The sequence below is a fragment of the Pongo pygmaeus genome, chromosome 14 (assembly GCF_028885625.2).
Source record: "Pongo pygmaeus isolate AG05252 chromosome 14, NHGRI_mPonPyg2-v2.0_pri, whole genome shotgun sequence".
NCBI lineage: Eukaryota > Metazoa > Chordata > Mammalia > Primates > Hominidae > Pongo > Pongo pygmaeus.
In genome coordinates, this window is record NC_072387.2 from 26,815,608 (window position 1) to 26,834,887 (window position 19,280).

At 37.8% G+C, this 19,280-nt stretch overlaps 1 protein-coding gene across 3 annotated transcripts in view; it reads right to left on the reverse strand.

Annotated features, from left to right (window-relative positions):
* Positions 1–19,280, reverse strand: part of XPO4 (exportin 4) — a 124,877-nt gene that overhangs the window by 21,490 nt on the left and 84,107 nt on the right. For all 3 annotated transcript variants that reach the window (XM_054447269.2, XM_054447270.2, XM_054447271.2), the window contains 5 exons: positions 9,150–9,326; positions 8,442–8,584; positions 7,797–7,942; positions 6,818–6,995; positions 225–384 (listed from right to left, as the gene is read on the reverse strand). In XM_054447269.2, coding sequence (XP_054303244.1) covers positions 225–384; positions 6,818–6,995; positions 7,797–7,942; positions 8,442–8,584; positions 9,150–9,326 — 804 coding nt within the window. The remainder of the gene's footprint in view (positions 1–224; positions 385–6,817; positions 6,996–7,796; positions 7,943–8,441; positions 8,585–9,149; positions 9,327–19,280) is intronic.

Below are 19,280 nucleotides of genomic sequence, written 5' to 3' on the forward strand. Positions count from 1 at the left end.
AATCTGTATCTTCAATAGTGGTTAAAATAAACTATATCAAGTGATGTGCTCTAAAAAACACATTAAAACAGCATTCCAGTCACACAATTCTCTTCAACACAGAATATGTTAAACTGCTCTTAAATAGTTATATTTTGATGAAAAAACCACCAAGAAAAATGTTCCTGCTTCTATAACTGCTATCATCATAAATCCAAATGAAGTTTTAAGTTTTACATTCTGACCTGATCATACAGTTTTTCATCCACCAGGAGATAAGTCTTTGCCCAGCGTTTTAAAAACCAAACAATATCTTTGCCCATCTGGGGACTTAGTAGATGAGTGAGATCTGCTCTTATTGCTCGAGATTCAACTTCTGAAACTCTGAGAATGGCAGACAACAGCCTGTAGGTATAAAACAGAAGTCATTTATTCTTTTATTTATTTAGTTATTGTCTAACCATATTTCTTTCCTTAAAAGTCCTTTTTTGTCTTTCAGTTCTCTGGATTTAGGTCAGGCTATACTTGAAAATTTCATCTACAGAGTTTTAGACAAGTGTCCCATATTATTTCTGATCTTTCACGAAGCAGGAGACAAGATAAAGAAAGGAAGAGTCAACACTAGAGATGTCCTTCTGCTGAAGTTGTAACCGCATGTGTGAATATCAGCATTACTAGCTAAAGAGAATTTTCAGATTCAAAATTTTCAGATTTTCAGGAGAAATACATCAAATTAAATCTTCAGAGTACATGCCAAACTCTTTTAGCATGTACTACTTAGCATCACTACTTAAAACTACCCTGGTTAGTATGGTTTGTGTTTTTATATCATGGTCATGTTACAGTACAAGATCTGGGAGTTATTTAGAAAGTTTTGAATATTGAGCCTTGTTTAAATCTAATATTTCCTAGTAAACTTGATTCTTCATGGTGTTTTTAAATAAAACTCTTGCTAGAAAGATTACCTGTGTAAGTACACATATTGTCCTTTCCTACACTACATAATTCATATGGTCGTGTGGTGTCAATCACATAGCGTGACATGCAGACAAACAGAAATGTCTTTGTTGAGGAGGGCACATAATCAGAAGCGATATATATTTAACTTGACTTTAGCCAAAAGGCAAGGAAGCAAAGGATGTAATGCAAAGATCCCATTACACACTAATGAATATCAGTGCTGAGAAAAGGATTCTAATCAATCAAATTCGGCTTTTGCTCCTTTACTAGTGCTCTCAGGAAGCCTGAAATGATCTCATCATGAAATCATACAAACATGTTTCAGTTCTTTACCCCACTGGATGGCCCACTGTCACTGCCCTTATCTTCCTGCAGCCTCCCTGGGGTCACTGCCCTTCCCTCTCTTCATCTAGCCATCTGCTTCCTCTTTCCCAGTCTTCATGGCAGCATCCTCTTCTCCCGACCTTCTTCTTTAAATCAGGAGGTTTTTAAGGTTCCACCCCAGAATCTCTTCTATTTTCTTCTTTTTGAGACAGAGTTGCTCTGTCACCCAGGCTGTAGTATGCCCAGACACAATCATGGTCCACTGCAGCTTTAACTTTTTGGGTTCAAGCGATCCTCCTGCCTGAGTTTCCCAAGTAGCTGGGACTACAGGCACACACTACTACACCAGGCCGATTTAAAAAATTTTTGTAAAGACAGGGTTTCGTCATGTCACCCAGGCTGGTCTTGAACTCCTCAGCTCAAGCAATCCTCCCACCTCGGCCTCCCCAAGTGCTGGGATTACAGGCATGAGCCACATGCCCAACCTTCTTCACTGTCTGCACACTCCTATACCACCAGTGCTCAAACTTTAAAAAAAATTTTTAGGGGGTATATAAACAACAACAAAACAAACAAATAAAACCCCAACAATCTCCCAGTACACTAATACATTTAAGTTGTAGATATGTCAAAATTCCCGGTAAGATTAAATCATTTTAAATATATATTCCAGCCTAACAAAATTCAAAATAAAATGGTTACATTAATACTTTAAATTTATGCACTGGTTTTATTATCATATGTTCTGATACCCACTATCACCCATTAAAAATATAAACAGATTTTCCTTATTTTTATTTCAATTTCATTTTCCCATAGAACATTATCCTAATGTAATTTTTATGTTCCAGTATTTTATTCATCATACTACATACTCTGATACAAATGTCTACATATTGAAAGATAACTTTTAAACATTTCAATGACCATAAGACCATAAGTGTTTAAAAATGTCTTCTGGATTATCATTATGATACTTAAAACTAGACAACTGAGCAAAACAATATAAATTTAAATAAATTATTAAATATAAATAAACACAAACACAAAATTGTATGCATCTCTTAATGTGATTAACTTAGTAGGGTTCTTTCCCCACTTAGTACATGTATCTTTGAATGAACATTACCTATTGCCAGATAAGCGAGTGGAACATGATTTGATTCCTATTTCTCCTTTTAATAGATATAAGTACTGAGGAAACTTCATATAAGTAGAACCTATTTTTAAAATCGCAGAGTCCCCCAATTATTTGAATTTCTTCCAAGTTATACACCAAAAATCACAGAGATCTACCAACAAAAATTATTTTTAATCATCTCTTAGTTGATGTGATTAGGTCCTCTTGTTATTTAATGCAAAGGACTGAAACCTGCTAACTGTCCACTCACTAGTGACTCAGTCACTTAGTCAATGCCACACTGTTTGCAACTGTCCCTCTCCTCTGTGGGGTTTTACACACCTGCCAATCCACATGTTCAGAGGTAGAAGTGAAAACTTTGGCCTTTCTTTTGTAAAGTGGAAGAAACATCAATGAAAGAACCACTCAGCCTCAGTCAGGCAGGTCCAGGGGAGGCACCCAGGGGCCTTTCTTCTACCTCAGAAATAACTCTCATAACCCAAGAACCTTTCTCCATCTTCACTCCCAAGACTATGAAGGAAAATGCTTCCTAACTTGCCTTGTCACCCTTTAAATTTATCACCCATGTAATAGTATCTCTAAAATATTTTGATCACTTCACTTCTCTGCTGTAAATCCTTGTCAGTATTTTTATTCCTACTTTATCAGCCCCACCCACAGCATCCTCCCTGCCTCTCCACCCTCATCCCCCCACCAAAGCCATCGCCCTGCCCTCCTGGGTCACACACCAGCCACACCTAAGTTCTTCTCACTTGAGCACGGCTCTCTTACTGTCAGAGGCATCGAACCAGACTGACTCCATCTTGAGTGAGGGCTAGGAAAACGATGCTGGGACCTGACGGGCTGCATTCTCAGAAAGTCAGGCATTCCCTATTCTCTAGATGTTTACAGTTAAGGGAACAAATTAATAAGACTTACTAAACAGACCCAGACTTGGGAGTGTCCAGACATTCTGACATCTGGAGAACAAAGGCATTCCTAATTTTGCTTTAAAGATAGTAATATTGATTCTTGCAAAATACAGTAATTAAGAAAAGCAATCCTTTATCACAAACCCTTGTAGCAAAGCCCATCTCCCCATGATCTTTTTTATCATATATATACACTATATATATATACACTATATATATATACACTATATATACACACTATATATATATACACACTATATACACACACACACTATATATATATGTACACACACACACACACACACACACACACACACACACACACAAGCATTGTGCCTATGGTGGATGTGTTCCTCCTATTTTCTTATTTCTTATTTTCAGGAACTTCCTGCTCTTGTCTATGGAGTAGCCATTCTTTTATTCCTTTACTTTCTTAATAAACTTGCTTTCACTTTACTCTATGGACTCGCCCTGAATTCTTTCTTGTGCAAGATCCAAGAACCCCCAGGGACCCCTTTCCTATAACATTGCTGCTTATGCTATTGTCACTGCCTGAAGTACTCTTGTTTCAAGAAGCCCCCTCTGGTTCTCCTCTGCCCGTAGATTAGGGGAACCAGGAGCTCCTATAACACCCTTACACACTTCTAACTGTATCCTCAGATGCTGGCACGCAGGGGAGTTGAAATCCAACTGATAAAAACATCAAAATATTTTTAAGTTGTTGATATTTCAAGATTAATACCCCATTCCTACTTCAATTTCTTAAAGCACTATATCTACAAATATATTCCAAACAGCACTCGGTTTCTCATATTTTCCAAGTCAATCCTAGATTACATTTGTATGTCATAAATCCAAAGTCAGCACAATAAATCAAACAGAGCTTTAACTTCTCACAACCTCCACTATAGGTCTGAGCCACCATCATCTCTCTCTTGGATTACTGCAATTTGTCTCCTAACTGGTCTCCTGGCTTCCATCATTTACTCTCAGGTTTTTTTGCATTTTGTTTTTTTTTTTTGAGACAGGGTCTTGCTGTGTCGCCTAGGCTAGAGTACAGTGGTGCGATCTCAACTCACTGCAACCTCTGCCTCCGAGGTTCAAGCGATTATTGTGCCTCAGCCTCCTGAGTAGCTGGGACTACAGGAGGTGAGCACCACCATGCCCAGCTAATTTTTTGTATTTAGTAGAGACGGGGTTTCAATAGTGCCCAGTCTGGTCTTGAACTTCTGAGCTAAGGCAATCTGCCCACATTGGCCTCCCAAAGTGCTAGCATTACAGGTGTGAGCCACAGTGCCCAGCCTCCATCATTTACTCTCAATGCAGCAGAGTAAACTTCTTAACATTTAAGTTACTCTTCTGCTCAAAACCCTACAATGGCATGCTGCTTCATTCAGAACAAAAGCCAAAGATGTTACAAAGGCCTAAGACCTTATCTGTTTTCCTTCTATTTTCCTAACTCCATCTCCTACAAAATTCCACCTCACTCTGCTCAACCCACCACAGCATTCTTGCTGTTCTTGAACATGCCAAGCAGGCCCAGGGCCTTTGCATTCACTGTTTATTTTGCTTGGAATGCTCTCCCCACAAGAGATCTTCATGGCCTCCCTTACCAACCTCACATCTCTGCTCCCAAGTCACCTTCTAAATAAAGCCAACACTGATCACACTAATGACAACTACAACAACCCCTACTGATACTCTCACTCTAGCTTTTTACCTGTCACATTTGCTGTCTTCTAACATACCGCATAATTTACTTATTTATTCTCTCTCCTTTACAAAGAGTTCTAAAAGAGTGACTTCTATCTGTTTTGTTCAAATACCCAAAGGCTCCCTGTTACGTTGTCAGCAGTCAATAATTATTTCTCAAATGATACCTGTTTTAAGAAATGTGAGCTGCTTTTTTAGTGAAACAAGAAATGTTTCTACCATATAACATTAAATTTCATATTAATTCTTTGGATTAAAAACATGGTGACTTTTTTTTGGTCCCAATCCTCCATAGTCTGTGCTCTCAGATACCAAAATGTTTTGCTCCCACACTAACATCTGACAAAAATGGAAAAAGCACTTAAAATACAAGGAAAGCATTCCTGATGCTACTGCCCAAGCAAAAAATATAACAAAGAATATATAATATGACAGCACCCTGAAATGAACTGCTTTTTAAATTAACATTCACCACCAACCAAACCAGAGCGAAGCACTGATTTCCAGAGACACTAAATCTAATGACTAAGGTAATCCTAAAATGAAGATATAACTTTTTCAATAATGTATGATTTCATTTCAAACAAGAGAATGCAACAATAAAGGAAATAAATTCCCCAACATTTCCTTGGTTATCAGCTTAATATTTCAACTATTTTTTAAAAAGCCACATTTTCTATTGCATGTTTAAATGATATCCACATATTTTTGCATACTGAAAAGAATGAAGGGGACAGCATCCTGTTTGAGTTACTGGTTTTGCAGCTGACAAAAACCAATGTTATTATCATTCCTGACATCTCTGCTTGCAACTTACATTTAAAATAAAGTAAAAGATACTGAAATTTCACATGTTGTTTTCAAATCCACTTTCAGGAACTTTTTTTTTTTTTTTTTTTTTTTTTTTTGAGACAAAGTCTTGCTCTGTCGCCAGGCTGGAGTGCAGTGGTGCAATCTGAGCTCACTGCAACCTCTGCCTCCTGGGTTCAAGTGATTCTCCTGCTTCATACTCCTGAGCAGCTGGGACTACAGGCGTACACCACCACATCCAGCTAATTTTTGCATGTTTAGTAGAGACAGGGTTTCACCATGTTGGCCAGGATGATCTCAATCTCTTGACCTCATGATCCGCCCGCCTCGGCCTCCCAAAGTGCTGGGATTGCAGGCGTGAGCCACTGTGCCTGGCCAGAACATTTTTAATACAGGCTTATCCCTCCTTAATTTCACCATTAAGAATTAACGAAAATTTTGCCATTAGTATTAGGAAGATTAAAGTGAATCATCTCATTTGAGGCACTCTCCTGTATTATAACAGGGCTCTTAAGTTTCACATTTAGAATACATATTTCCATTTTATGAGATACAAGTTTTTATCTTTTTCCATGAGAAAGCCACCAAAACGTAGTTTTAGCTTTCATGAACGATACTTGTTGACGTTCATCTGGTTCCCTTCATTTAGGGTGCCTGCATGCATCAGTATTGCTCTCTGATGGACAGGCGTTATGTTCCTAACTACATTCAATGTCCCTTCCAAGTCTCATTGTATTCAGAATAATTTGACATTACTTTTCTTCAGTACTGGGTATAGCTGTCAACTCTCACTAGAGTGGCATTGCCTAAATGTACTGAGTACTTGCCATCCTTGTGTATTTCAAGGCTTCTCCAAGTTTTCATTTTTTTCATGTATCAGATTTACAACGTGCCTATCACTCCAGTCATCTACCCATCAACTCAGAATTTATAAAACAGTATAAAAATTACAAGAGCACAGCTATAGAGTTTATATTACCTAATCACAGAATCTGTTCTGTTGTACCCTGGGATGGAAGAAGCCTTTTCTCCTGGAGATCCCAAAATTTGAAGTGTTGTATTAATGTCAACTTCAGATGAATGCTTAATGGAATATTCCATTATTTCTGGAGGTATTAGCGGAGTCTCTCCCTGAGTATCATCAGCTAAGAGGTAGCCTTCAGTTTAAAAAAAATTAAAAATGAACACTTAACAAATCTACATTTATCAAATTGTACTATAAATGTTTTCAGTTTGATTTATATACATCATATAAATTGATGTAAATTATAAATGTTAACCTGTTAATTTCAAGTTTATGCAAAAAAAACTTTCTATGTCTCAGATAAGTAACCCTCAAAACTACAGAAAAGGACAAATGTTTTATTCACCAATTTTGTAATTCATAGGGGCTTTTTAATCTACTACCTTAAATAATTTTCAGTACTGTATTCTGTAAAGTTAATAGAAATTTTGCTACTATCTATATTAGAAGTCAATATTAGGGAATTCATTTTCAAAAGTCAAGATTTTTTCCTTATTATTTAAAATATGGAAACACTAATAGTATGGTGGTCAAAAAAGAAGATCCTAAGAGTCAGACTGCCTAGATTTACATTCTGGCTCCAAAAATTAATAGCAATGTGACAATGGGCTAGTTTCTTATACTCTCAAAGTCTCAGCTTCTTCATCTATTAGTTGGGGATAATGACGATGATGATGATAATAGTAATACTACCTAGCAATACTAATTCAGCGGGTAGAATGAGATCCATAAAACATTTGGTATGCAACAGACACTGCATACATATCAGCCAGTAGTTTTTAAAAATGCATCCATAGTTCTATGACAGAAAATAGCTGTATCCAAATTTTATCCAATATTATATATGCACTACTGTTTTTCATATATGAAGCTTCTTTTAAGGCTTAAATTGCTCAGTTGGCAATTACATTTTAAAAAGAAACCACCAACCAACCTGTAACTAAAATAAGCCAGTGAATATCTTCATAGAGATCATCAAGCATTTTGTTGTCAATAGTGCTTGAACCCGGTGAAGCAAGTAACTGTTGCTGATGTCGTTGTAACTGACCATGGAGTCTTGTTACTCTTTCTTCTAATAAACTAAAAGAGAAGAAAACAGTAGCTTCATAACGTTCAATAAGCAAACACATGGAACAACTTACAACTTCCATATATTAGACAACATGAATTAAATGTTAGCGTAAAAACACATATACAAAAACATTATAGTACACAACTGTTCTCATAGCACTATAGGAATTATGATTTATTTTTTATAACATAGAATTAAAACACTGCTTTACAAACAATCAAGGTTTACAACAGGCATTTGAAAACTGGTTATTCCAAGTTTTTACTGATATGGGTCAAATCATTTCTCATACCATGTTTTCCATAATCTCTCTGCCATCTACGCTGTAGTGCCTGGGCTCCAAATGTCTAAGCCAAGGAATGCAATCATGAGTGTTTCTGTCCATTTGTTCCAGTGTGCTGGGACATGGGGTGAGGGTGTTTAAAGTCTTTAAACACTTTAAGTGCTCTCCAGGGAATTGTGAATAGAAAATATTTGCTCCATGGGGTTTCTTTGGACTGTGTGTACCTTGTCAGAAGAGGTATACAGTGTTCTGCAGCAATTCTTCCTAGCATTCCTACACTGGCCAGCTGATCAGAAAACTGGTCTCGATCATCCTCTTGAAGTTCACTTATTTCTTCCTCCTCACGAGAGGCCACACCATTGGCAGTCTATTGCAAGTAAAAGAAATAAACAATGAGGAACTGCATTGCCTATTCAACGTGCACTTCTGTGGCTCCATAACATAGCTTAGATAGCTTAGCACTGCATAGCAAAAGGAGAGCAGGACACAGCCGACCTTTGAGCACAGCTATCTAGGAACTCCCTTCTAACAATGCTGACAGCCGTGGTAGTTATCAAAAGGGGGAAAACATACAAGAGCAAGAAGTACAGGAATCACTCCATGGTGATCAACACGACTAACTGCACACCCACAACCCACCTCCCATATGGGAGAATTGAACTTCTGTCACTGAAATAACCAGACATCCATGGCCCAAATTATTCATATCTCTTGACAGCTAGACAGAAAGAGGTAGGTAACTGAAAACTGAAACGGAATATACATAAGCAACATCCAATATAATAAGAACTCAGAGAACAAGGCCACTTTTGCTCCCAGCAAATCTTCTGAGGGAACCCATCCTAAATTTCTGGCATTATATAATGTGTAACATGGTAAAATATAGCCTATGATGAAATAGACTGTTAATTACCATCTTGCTTAAAACTCACCAAATTTCTTGTGCCATCTGGAGCAGCTAGGTGGCACTGAATATAGGAATTGAAAACTTGAACTGCATGTTGGGTAAAAAAGCCTTTATGGAAATGTTTGTCATCTTGAACCAAAGTTAACCAGGACTCCAACAATTTATCATATGCTTCCATGTATACCATGTCATCTTTATCAAGCTAAAAGAAAAGAACATTCATAAAACAAATGTCCAGAGAACGACAATTGGCATTATAACAAGAGTCATATAAATACATACAAATAGTTTAAGTTTTTCCTTTAACAGAGCTTCCCAATTATTAATCAGTTTTTATTGAACTTTCTAAAATCTTTCTAAGTTCAGTTTAAGTAAGTCTTAGGCAATCTGGAATTAAAGTTTATTTTTAAAACCAGCTGTTTAGTGTTTTGTGGAACATGCATTTTTCAAACAAAAATAATATTAACATTTTCTGTAGTCAAGAAGAGAATTGTTAAAATAAAAAAAAAATGTATACACCCTACACACTTTAAAATGGTTTTAGAGAAACTGAAGGATGAAAACAGACTGACTTAATCAGCAGCTTTAAGAATATGTGGGGAGAACTCCACCAGTGCTCCTTAACAAGAAATAACTCATAATAAAAGAGAACAGCAAATTCCATACAGTAGAAAAGCAATAAGTGTCTTCAAAAAAATGTAATACCCGTTGACTCAACTCATAATTATTAGAGAAATACCAAAAGTGTCCCATACTTAGAGAAAAATCAGAAATTTAACAAGCACAAATACTTTGTGAATGTGGAAATAAATTTCTCCCTCTTTTTGGTTCTCCATCTTTTTGGTTCACTGCAGTTAGTTTTTCTTCTTACAAAGGAAACACATGTGGGAAACTCAGAAAGAGACAAGTAGATAAGATTACGGAAAAGCCAGGCTTCTTCTTGCCCAAAGCTCTGACTGGCTAAATAGGCCTCTCTCCACAAGCATGGTACCGGATGTAACTAGACCTGTATGAGATCCACTAAGGAGACCCTGAGGCTGTATACGCTTCAAGATAGTCTCAGTGAAATTGTTTAGCTTGTTATTCCTAATTTTCCTCTTTCCTATTCTTTCTTCTTCATTTAGCTACTATTACTGACTGAATTAAAGTGTTACACCAAAACTACACCACTGAGAAAGAAGAGAAAAATTATCAGAGAAAAAGGTAGGACGACTATGCACACCACCAGCCTGTTTCACAGAGTTACTTGTGGTCCAAGATCTCCCTGAATGGAGCTAACATTTGGCTAAAAGGTCACTCTAGTTTAAAAACCTACAAAGGTCAGGAGGCAAGAATGAGCCTGGCATTTATATCACAGAGAGAGCCGGTGGACCTGGAGCAGAGAGTGACAGGTCCTGACATAACATGGGGTGAGAATGGGGGCTGGCAGGCAAGAAACAGATCAAAGGCCTCAATAGGCTATGACAAGGACACTAGGTTTTCTTCTAATTGCAGCAAGAAGCCACTGCAATGCTTGAAACAGAATGCTTTTTTTTTTTTTTTTTTTTTTTGAGACTCGCTCTGTTACCCAGGCTGGAGTACAGTGGTGTGATCTTGGCTCACTACAGTGTCCACTTCCTGGGTTCAAGCGATTCTCCTGCCTCAGCCTCCTGAGTAGCTGGGACTACAAGTGTGCACCACCATGCCCAGCTAATGTTTGTATTCTTAGTAGAGACGGGGTTTTGCCATGTTGGCCAGGATGGTCTCGAACTCCTGGCCTCAAGGGATCCTCCTGCCTCAGTCTCCCAAAGGGCTGGGATTACAGGTGTAACCCACTGCACCTGGCCAGATATAATTCTTTAAAGGAAAATCAGACTGCTTACACTGCAAAGTATAATGGTGCCATGGACCAGGGTAGAGATGATGCCAAGCAGCCAAACTGGGTACAGATTTTGGAGAAAGGGCTGACACTGGAAAATGACCTGAGGCAAGACAGAAAACAAGGCAGTGGTGGGGGTGCACCTGGGTTTTTATCGTGACAGTTGGGAAGATTCCTACAATACAGAAGGATGGAGGTGTTGGACAGGGCAACGTGAGATGACGCATACAGGGAGATGAAGGCCTCTCGGCCTCTCTTCTTTTGGACATGTTAAATTTTAGATCCAAAATAGGAATCCAAGTGGGAATGTTCTATGAACTGTCTGATACATGTCTGAAGTTTAGTAAAGAGATCAGGGACGGAAATACAAATTAGGGCATCATCAGCACACAGATACCTAAGTATTTATTTTTAAAGTTGAAAACCCAGAAGCATTCACTTAGAAGATGTTAAGAATAAGGAGGAGCCGGGCATGGTGGCTCATGCCTGTAATCCCAATACTTTGGGAGGCTGAAGTGGGTGGATCACCTGAGGTCAGGAGTTCAAGACCAGCCTGGCCAACATGACAAAACCCCATCTCTACTAAAAATACAAAAATTAGCTGGGCATGGTGGCAGGAGCCTGTAATCCCAGCTACTTGGGAGGCTGAGGCAGGAGAATTGTTTGAACCTGGGAGGCAGAGGGGAGACCCACACTTATATAAAAACTACAGTATGGCAGATCATTGAGGATGAAGGACTATTCAATAAATGTTGCAGAAAAACCTGTTATCCACATGGAGAAAAAAAATTTGCATCCCTACTTGACTAAATTCTAAGATGTTAAAGTCAGGAAAGGCAAATTTTAAAGAATTTAGAAGAAAACACAGGAAGGGTAGGCGTCTTTACATTGGAACCAAAATTACAAATCATTAAAAAAAAAACAACTTTCAACTATATTAAGATGAGGAACACTTGTTCATCAAAAAATATGATGAAGTCAAAATGCAATGTGATATCCAGGACTAGGTCCTGGCACAGGAAGAGGACACTGGTGGGAAAATTGGTGAAATCCAATAAAGCCTTTAGTTTAGTTACTAATAATATGCCAACGTTAATTTCTTAGTTCTGACAAATGTACCATGGCTACAAAAGATGATACTATTAAGAGAAAACTGGGTATAAGGCACATGGAAACTCTCTGTACTGTCTTTGCAAATCTTCTGTAAATCTAAAATTATTCCATATTTTAAATACAGAATTATTCCATATTTTAAATACAGAAAAAAAAAGTGAAAAAGGAGCCATAAAAAAGAATAGATCTGTGTATTAGTTCATTATCTCACTGCTGTAAAGAATTACTTGGGACTGGGTAATTTATGAAGAAAAGAGGTTTGATTGACTCACAGTTCTGCAGGCTTAACAGGAAGGATGACTGGGAGGCCTCAGGAAACTTACAATCATGGTGGAAGGCGAAGGGGAAGCAAGCATGTCTTAGCATGGCAGAGCAGGAGAGAGAGAGTGAGGAGAGAACTGCCACACACCATCACGAGAACAGCATGCGGGAAACCACCACCCCCATAATCCAATCACCCCCTACCAGGTCCCCGCCCCTGACACATGGGTATTACAAGATTACAATTCGACATGTGATTTGGGTGGGGACACAGAGCCAAACCATATCAATCTGAAACCCATATAACCAACGAGAAACTAGTTCTAGAACATATATAGACTTTCTACAAATCAGTAAGGAAAAGACAAACATCCTATTAGGAAAATGGGCAATGGACACAAACAAGCATTTCAAAAGAGGAATCACAGAACTACATATTTAAATATATGAAAAGATGCTCAATGTTACTAGCACTTGGGAAAGCAAATTAAGATATTTGATGCTTGCTAGTTTGGCAGTAAGTGTTGGTGAGAACATGGATCACTGAGAACTCACATACACGTAATACACTGGTCCAATCACTTTAGCAAAAATTTGACACTACTATCTTCTAAAAGTGAACATTTACATACTCTCTGATCAAAAAATTCCACTCCTAGGTTTATACTTTAGGAGAGCTCTCACTCAGGCATGGTGGCTCATGCCTGTAATCCCAGCACTTTGGAAGGCTGAAATGGGTGGATCACCTGAAATCAGGAGTTCAAGACTAGCCTGGCCAACATGGCGAAACTCCGTCTCTACTAAAAATACAAAAATTAGCCAGGTGTGGTAGAACATGCCTGTAGTTCCACCTACTCAGGAGACTGAGGCAGAAGAATTGCTTAAACCCGGGAGGCAGAAGTTGCTGTGAGTCAATATTACGCCACTGCACTTCAGCTTGGGTGACAGAGCAAGACCCTGTCTCAAAAAAAAAAAAAAAATCTATTGAACCCTAAGAGCCAGGCACTGGAATATGGAGATGAATAAGATACTTTCTTTCCATAGAAACATCTGTGGCCTGTTTACTTAACAAAGCATGTGCTTTACAGCCATCATTTGTTAAGTCTTAACAGTTTATCTTGCCAAAATAAACAGACTGGTAACATATCACAAGAGGAATTTAGGAAAAGCATCCTCTGACTCACCCAGTCTCCCAAAAAAAAAAAAAAAAAAAAAAAAAAGCAGGATATTTTCTAAGACCTATCTTGGTTGTTTTTTAGGTACATATCTAACACATGTTATCGTGGTTTAATTATTCATATACATAAAAGTATAACTAAAAAGTAAAAGTCTTATATGCCTATTATTAAAAAAAGCTTTCAATAATCCCTCCTATTAACACTCTGATATTAGAACAGAAGATCCGAGGTAGACTGCAAGAGCCTCAACTCATTGGATGGCAATTTACAGTAAGACTATGGACTTCTAAACAGCCTTCTGGTTTATTTTGGAGATAATATAACTCATCGAGCAAAGTGTGAGAAATATGGTTGTTGACAATTGGCAACTAAATCTTTCAGTCTAATCACAGAAAACTGAAACCTAATCTAGCACTTTTTCATAATACCCTGGCCCTGCTCCATGGCCACTCTGGCCAAAACCCAGCAGCCAAGGCAGCAGCACGTGCACAGAGATGACTAAGGAGACCAAGCTAGACACTATGTGCTCATGCCCTTGGTATTGTCAGGCCTGCTGCCAGAGAGGCTTTGGAGAGGGGCTTAGAGCTTATGAGACTACTTGACCCCACTTTACTCCATCTGGAAATGCAGGGTGGAGAAGGTAATCAAATTATGATATCAGCACTTATCTCTCAATGCCCATAATTACCTTGGAAGTATATAGAGCAATAAATTTGCAACTCTTTAGTCATAGAAAAAAATCTTTTATGTTTTGGTAATTATGTTGAATACATAATTCCAAAATGGTGGTTACTTTTATTTACAAAAATGCTGTCAAATGAAGCTTTGAAAAGAAAACTTTCAATATGTGAAATCTGTCCCCTTTTTGACATCAAATTGAATTTCAGAGATTAAAATCTAACATCACTACATGATTCCAACTACACGACATTCTAGAAAAGGCAAAACTATGGAGACAGGTGAAAGATCAGTGGTTGCCAGAAGCTATGAGGGGCAGGGAAGGATAAATAGGCAGAACACAGAGGATTTTCAGAACAGTGAAACTACTCTGTGTGATACCTTAATGGTGGACATCATACACTTGTCCAAACCCATAGAATGTACAACGCCAAGAGTGAACCCTATGTACACTATGGACTCTGGATGGCGATGATGTGTCAATGTCGTTTCATCAGCTGTAACAATGTACCACTCTCGTGTGGGATGTTGATGGGTGAGGGTGGGGAGGCTGCATGTTTGAGGGGGTTTGTATTTTCACCCAATTTTTGCTGTGGACTCAGAACTGCTCTAAAATATAAAAAGTCTTTATCTATATTTATATTTATCTATATAAATCTAATATCAGGTATTGTAAAAATATGAGCTAAATCTCATGCTAAGGTAGTTACAGTTTGTTTTCCCGTGAACAGCAACTAATCATCATGACAACTCCAAATGCTTTCAATGAAATTGGAAAGCTCTTTCTGTTGATCATCAAGATTATCTTCATATGTAAACATAAATAACATGTGTTAGATATGTGATTCACAGACAAAAAAATGCAGTGAGATGAATATGGGAAATTCATTTTCACAGAAAATCTTATGTCTACAGAATATCCTTCAAAAAGTTCCTTTTATATTATTCTTTACAACAGTTTGGAAGTGAAAACAGCTTCAACTATCAGAGATTGTAGAAGCTGCAAAAAAGTGCCCAAAACACTGGCTGGGAAGTTCACCAGCAGCATCTGCTTATAGACTCACTTGGCAGAAATAAGTAATGCACCAAACACTTGCATGCAGTAACAGGAGAAGGAAAAAACCACAGGTTAAAAAACAACAGAAAAAGGCTCCATCAATATACTATACTATTTCTTAATCTGCGTGGTTGATACATAATTGTTCATTTCATTATTCTTTATATTTTTATAACATAAAACTAGTACTTTATATGAATGAAACATTTCACAATAACTTTAAAATTTACAGGCATCGGCACAACCCCCACGTCCAATGACAAATCACAAATAATATCTGTGCTGCACAGTGTAAAACATTAAGAAGGACATATGAACGATTAAAGACTGAAAGAGCTATACTATTAGTTTATGCTGTTATTCATCTGCTATTGGTATGTAGATTCTTTCCTAGCGAAGTATCATTTAAGGCAAATATGGGAACAATATAGTGACACAAATGTCACAAATAAAACTTCATGAACTCTCCACTTAAAAATGTAGGAATTTAGAAGTCTCTGAATGTCAAATGAAAAATAAATTAAATCCTTGTCTAGTTATTTTTATTTTTATTTTTTCTAGCTAGTTCTTAAAATACAGAATTAATTTAACTTCAGAGTACCTATGCAGCTGACAGTATTCCTGGTTTCTGGAATCCTCCAACAGAAATAGATTTAGTAGACAAGTATTGCAGCTGTTAGAAAAATCCTACAGACAGATCACTTAAAACAACAACAACAACAAAAAACAAACAAACAAAAACCACTACCCCCACAAAAACACCAAGAGTCCAAGCTATAATTTTCAGAAAAAGATTTTAAATGCTGCACTACTGGATTAACATACTTTCTTCCTTTTGAAAATGCACAGGAGTTTCCAAATTCTCAATGTAAAGGAATGCATACACGTTAAGACACTGTCCCCGGCACACGATAAGTGCTCAATACAGACTTAACAAAGCTGAATAGTGGCTGACATCTCGGGGACTCACTCGGCTTACATGGGGTAAAAGGGCAATCCCTTTTTTGATTTTTTGTTTTCTTTTTTTTTTTTTTAATTTTCCACATAGTATGAAAATGCTTTAGAAATCCCTTTTTTTCTACCCCACTCTAGTATTCATTTTTGAACCCCAGGTCCATTGGATCTAGTTATGTTTCTAATACTAGCATAACAAACAATATAAGGGATATGATAGGGAACAATAGTTAGTAAGTAAGCTTTATTCTAAATCCACTGCACTAAAGGTGCAAGAATTCTGTGAAACTTAACACTGGTTCTGTACTAGGATTGGTAAAGCAGATTTAAATAATCAGAGCTGACTCATACAAGTCATGAAATATTGCATGGTTATCATCCAATTAGAATTAAAACATTAAAATAATTCTTAAAACACTTCTCTTAATAAGAATCTGTATTTAAGGTAAAATAGAAACTAGTTTTCTTCCAAATATCCTGGTAGAGCTAAAACTATTGTTATTATTTCTAAAAAGTATACTTTTAATGTGCAAGCTTTAAAAAATACTCATGGATTTAATTCTATCTTTTAAGCAGAGGAAATGAATGTGCTTGACGGGTGGGGGGCGCTGGACAGCCAGCTTGCTCTCTCCAGTATCATCAGTTTATTCTTTCATTGCTACAAGAACCGTTTGGTGGGGAGATTGGCAAGGATCTTCAAACAATCCATCCTTTCATGGGTGAAGGTGCAAGGTAGACTACACAGTTACACTGTACTGACACAACCATCCCAGAGAATAAGTATTGTTTTCCCTCTTATCACTGAGATATCCCAAAATTTATGCTCCCCAATTCTCAATCTGTAATTTGGCTTCAATTTATGGCTTCCTTTTTGTCACATAACCTCACTACAAAGTAATTACCCAATAAGCCAGAGAAATTAGATTCTGAATCAAGAATGCTGACCTCTAAATACACTCACTCACTCGACAAATTGCAAATTTATTTTATTGCATTACATTCTATAATCAACTTCCTAAAAACTTTATCAAGTACCTTCTTCATTACTACCTTGTCCTGCTGATCTTGAGATTAGGCTACAAATATACTAAAACTAGATGTAAGGCTCTTCCTTTATAAATTGTTATTTACCACCATCGCCCTTATACACAACACATACGTCAAAATGCATATACAAAATACCTCAATGCTATGAAGGCTGCTCTGTTCCTGTAGCAACATACTGCACAGCTTCGCCTACTTGGCTGAACTCAAAATGGTTAATTATAAAAGAAACCAAGAAACAAACTAGAGTATACAGTTCAAGTCTTATTCTCCCTGAATTTCACGGAACCAATTCAAATGCATGTACTATTATAAATCTTTTATAAAACAGTTGTTGTATTAATATGAACAATTATTGATAGAATTTTAATCTTTTTTTGAGACAAAGCCTTGCTGTGTTACCCAGGCTGGAGTGCAGTGGCATGATCTCAGCTCACTGCAACCTCTGCCTCCCAGATTCAAGTAGTTCTCCTGCCTCAGCCTCCTCAGTAGCTGGGATTACAGGCGTGTGCCACCACGCCTGGCTAATTTTTGTATTTTTAGTAGAGACGGAGCTTTGCTATGTTGGCCAGGCTGGTCTCCTCACCTGACCTCAGGTGATCTGCCTGCCTCGGCTTCCCAAGGTACAGCCATGAGCCACCAAGCCCAGCAGGATTTTAATCTTTAAGGCAATACTTTTTCATCTCCACATTCATTCTTACCTCTTCGGTTCAGCAATAGGATAATAATTTGACTTCTGGGTATAATGAAAAAATTCTTATCTCCAAGAAGTCTCAAATAATATCAAGAAACTTCTGCAGCCACAGAGAAACTTGGCCGAATACCGGAATTGCTCTTTGTGAACACAGACTCTCAGTTAACTGTAAGTCAGGGTACTCATAAATATGTCTCTTCACTCACATGCTAAAGCCACCAAGCAAGGTGGCTTTATGACATGGGTTTCAAAAACACACACTGGTATCAAGAATGTTTCTTCCTATGAAGATGTTCTTTTTCCCTTGCTACACAACGTTACCACCATCAAAGACATGAATTGCGATTAAAAAAGATGATAATCTGTATATATTCCTAAACAAACACAGCTCTGAAAAAAGTATTCTCACAGTAAAACAAAGTCTTACATGTGGAACCTGTTTTCCTACTGGAAAAAGAAGCTTTCAATATTTCACAAAATTACAATTATAAAAATCATTTTAAAAATCAAAATTATAATTAGTTTGCACCAAACAAAACTCAACAGTTGTTCTTATGTGGTAAGAATGCACACAAGTTTTCAATAAAAGCTATTATTTTAAAGGCTCATTTTTAAAAATTATTCTACATGTTATTGCCTGTAATAAATTATTGTACACTATACAGGTCCCCCTCCCCCCTCCTTTGTTTTTTTGTTGAGATGGAGTTTCGTTCTTGTCACCCAGGCTGGAGTGCAGTGGCATGATCTTGGCTCACTGCAACCTCCGCCTCTCGAATCCAAGCGATCCTCCTGCCTCAGCCTCCTGAGTAGCTGGGATTACAGGCGCCCGCCACCATGCCCGGCTAATTTTTTATATTTTTAGTAGAGAAGGGGTTTTGCCATGTTTGGCAGGCTGGTCTCGAACTCCTGACCTCAGGCAATCCGCCTGCCTCAGCCTCCCAAAGTGCTGGGATTACAGGCGTGAGCCACCGAGCCTGGCCTATACAGGTACTTTTCATGCAGTTAATCCATGTCATAAAGCAGTGGAAGGAATTCATACCCTGACTTTACCAATAAGCTAACATGCTCAAAAAAAAAGTGAAGCAGCTTGCCTGAACTCTTGCTCTTCATGACTGCCTGGCCTGTAACTGTGCGGTCTCCCTCAAAAGTTCATCATCTTTTCATCCCATGCTAACTCCCAAACTCATTTATTTAATATGCCTCAATTTTTCAAATTTTACTTAAAAGATCATGTCTTGGCCAGGCGCGGTGGCTCACGCCTATAATCCTAGCACTTTGGGAGGCTGAGGTGGGTGGACTGCGAGGTCAGGAGTTTGAGA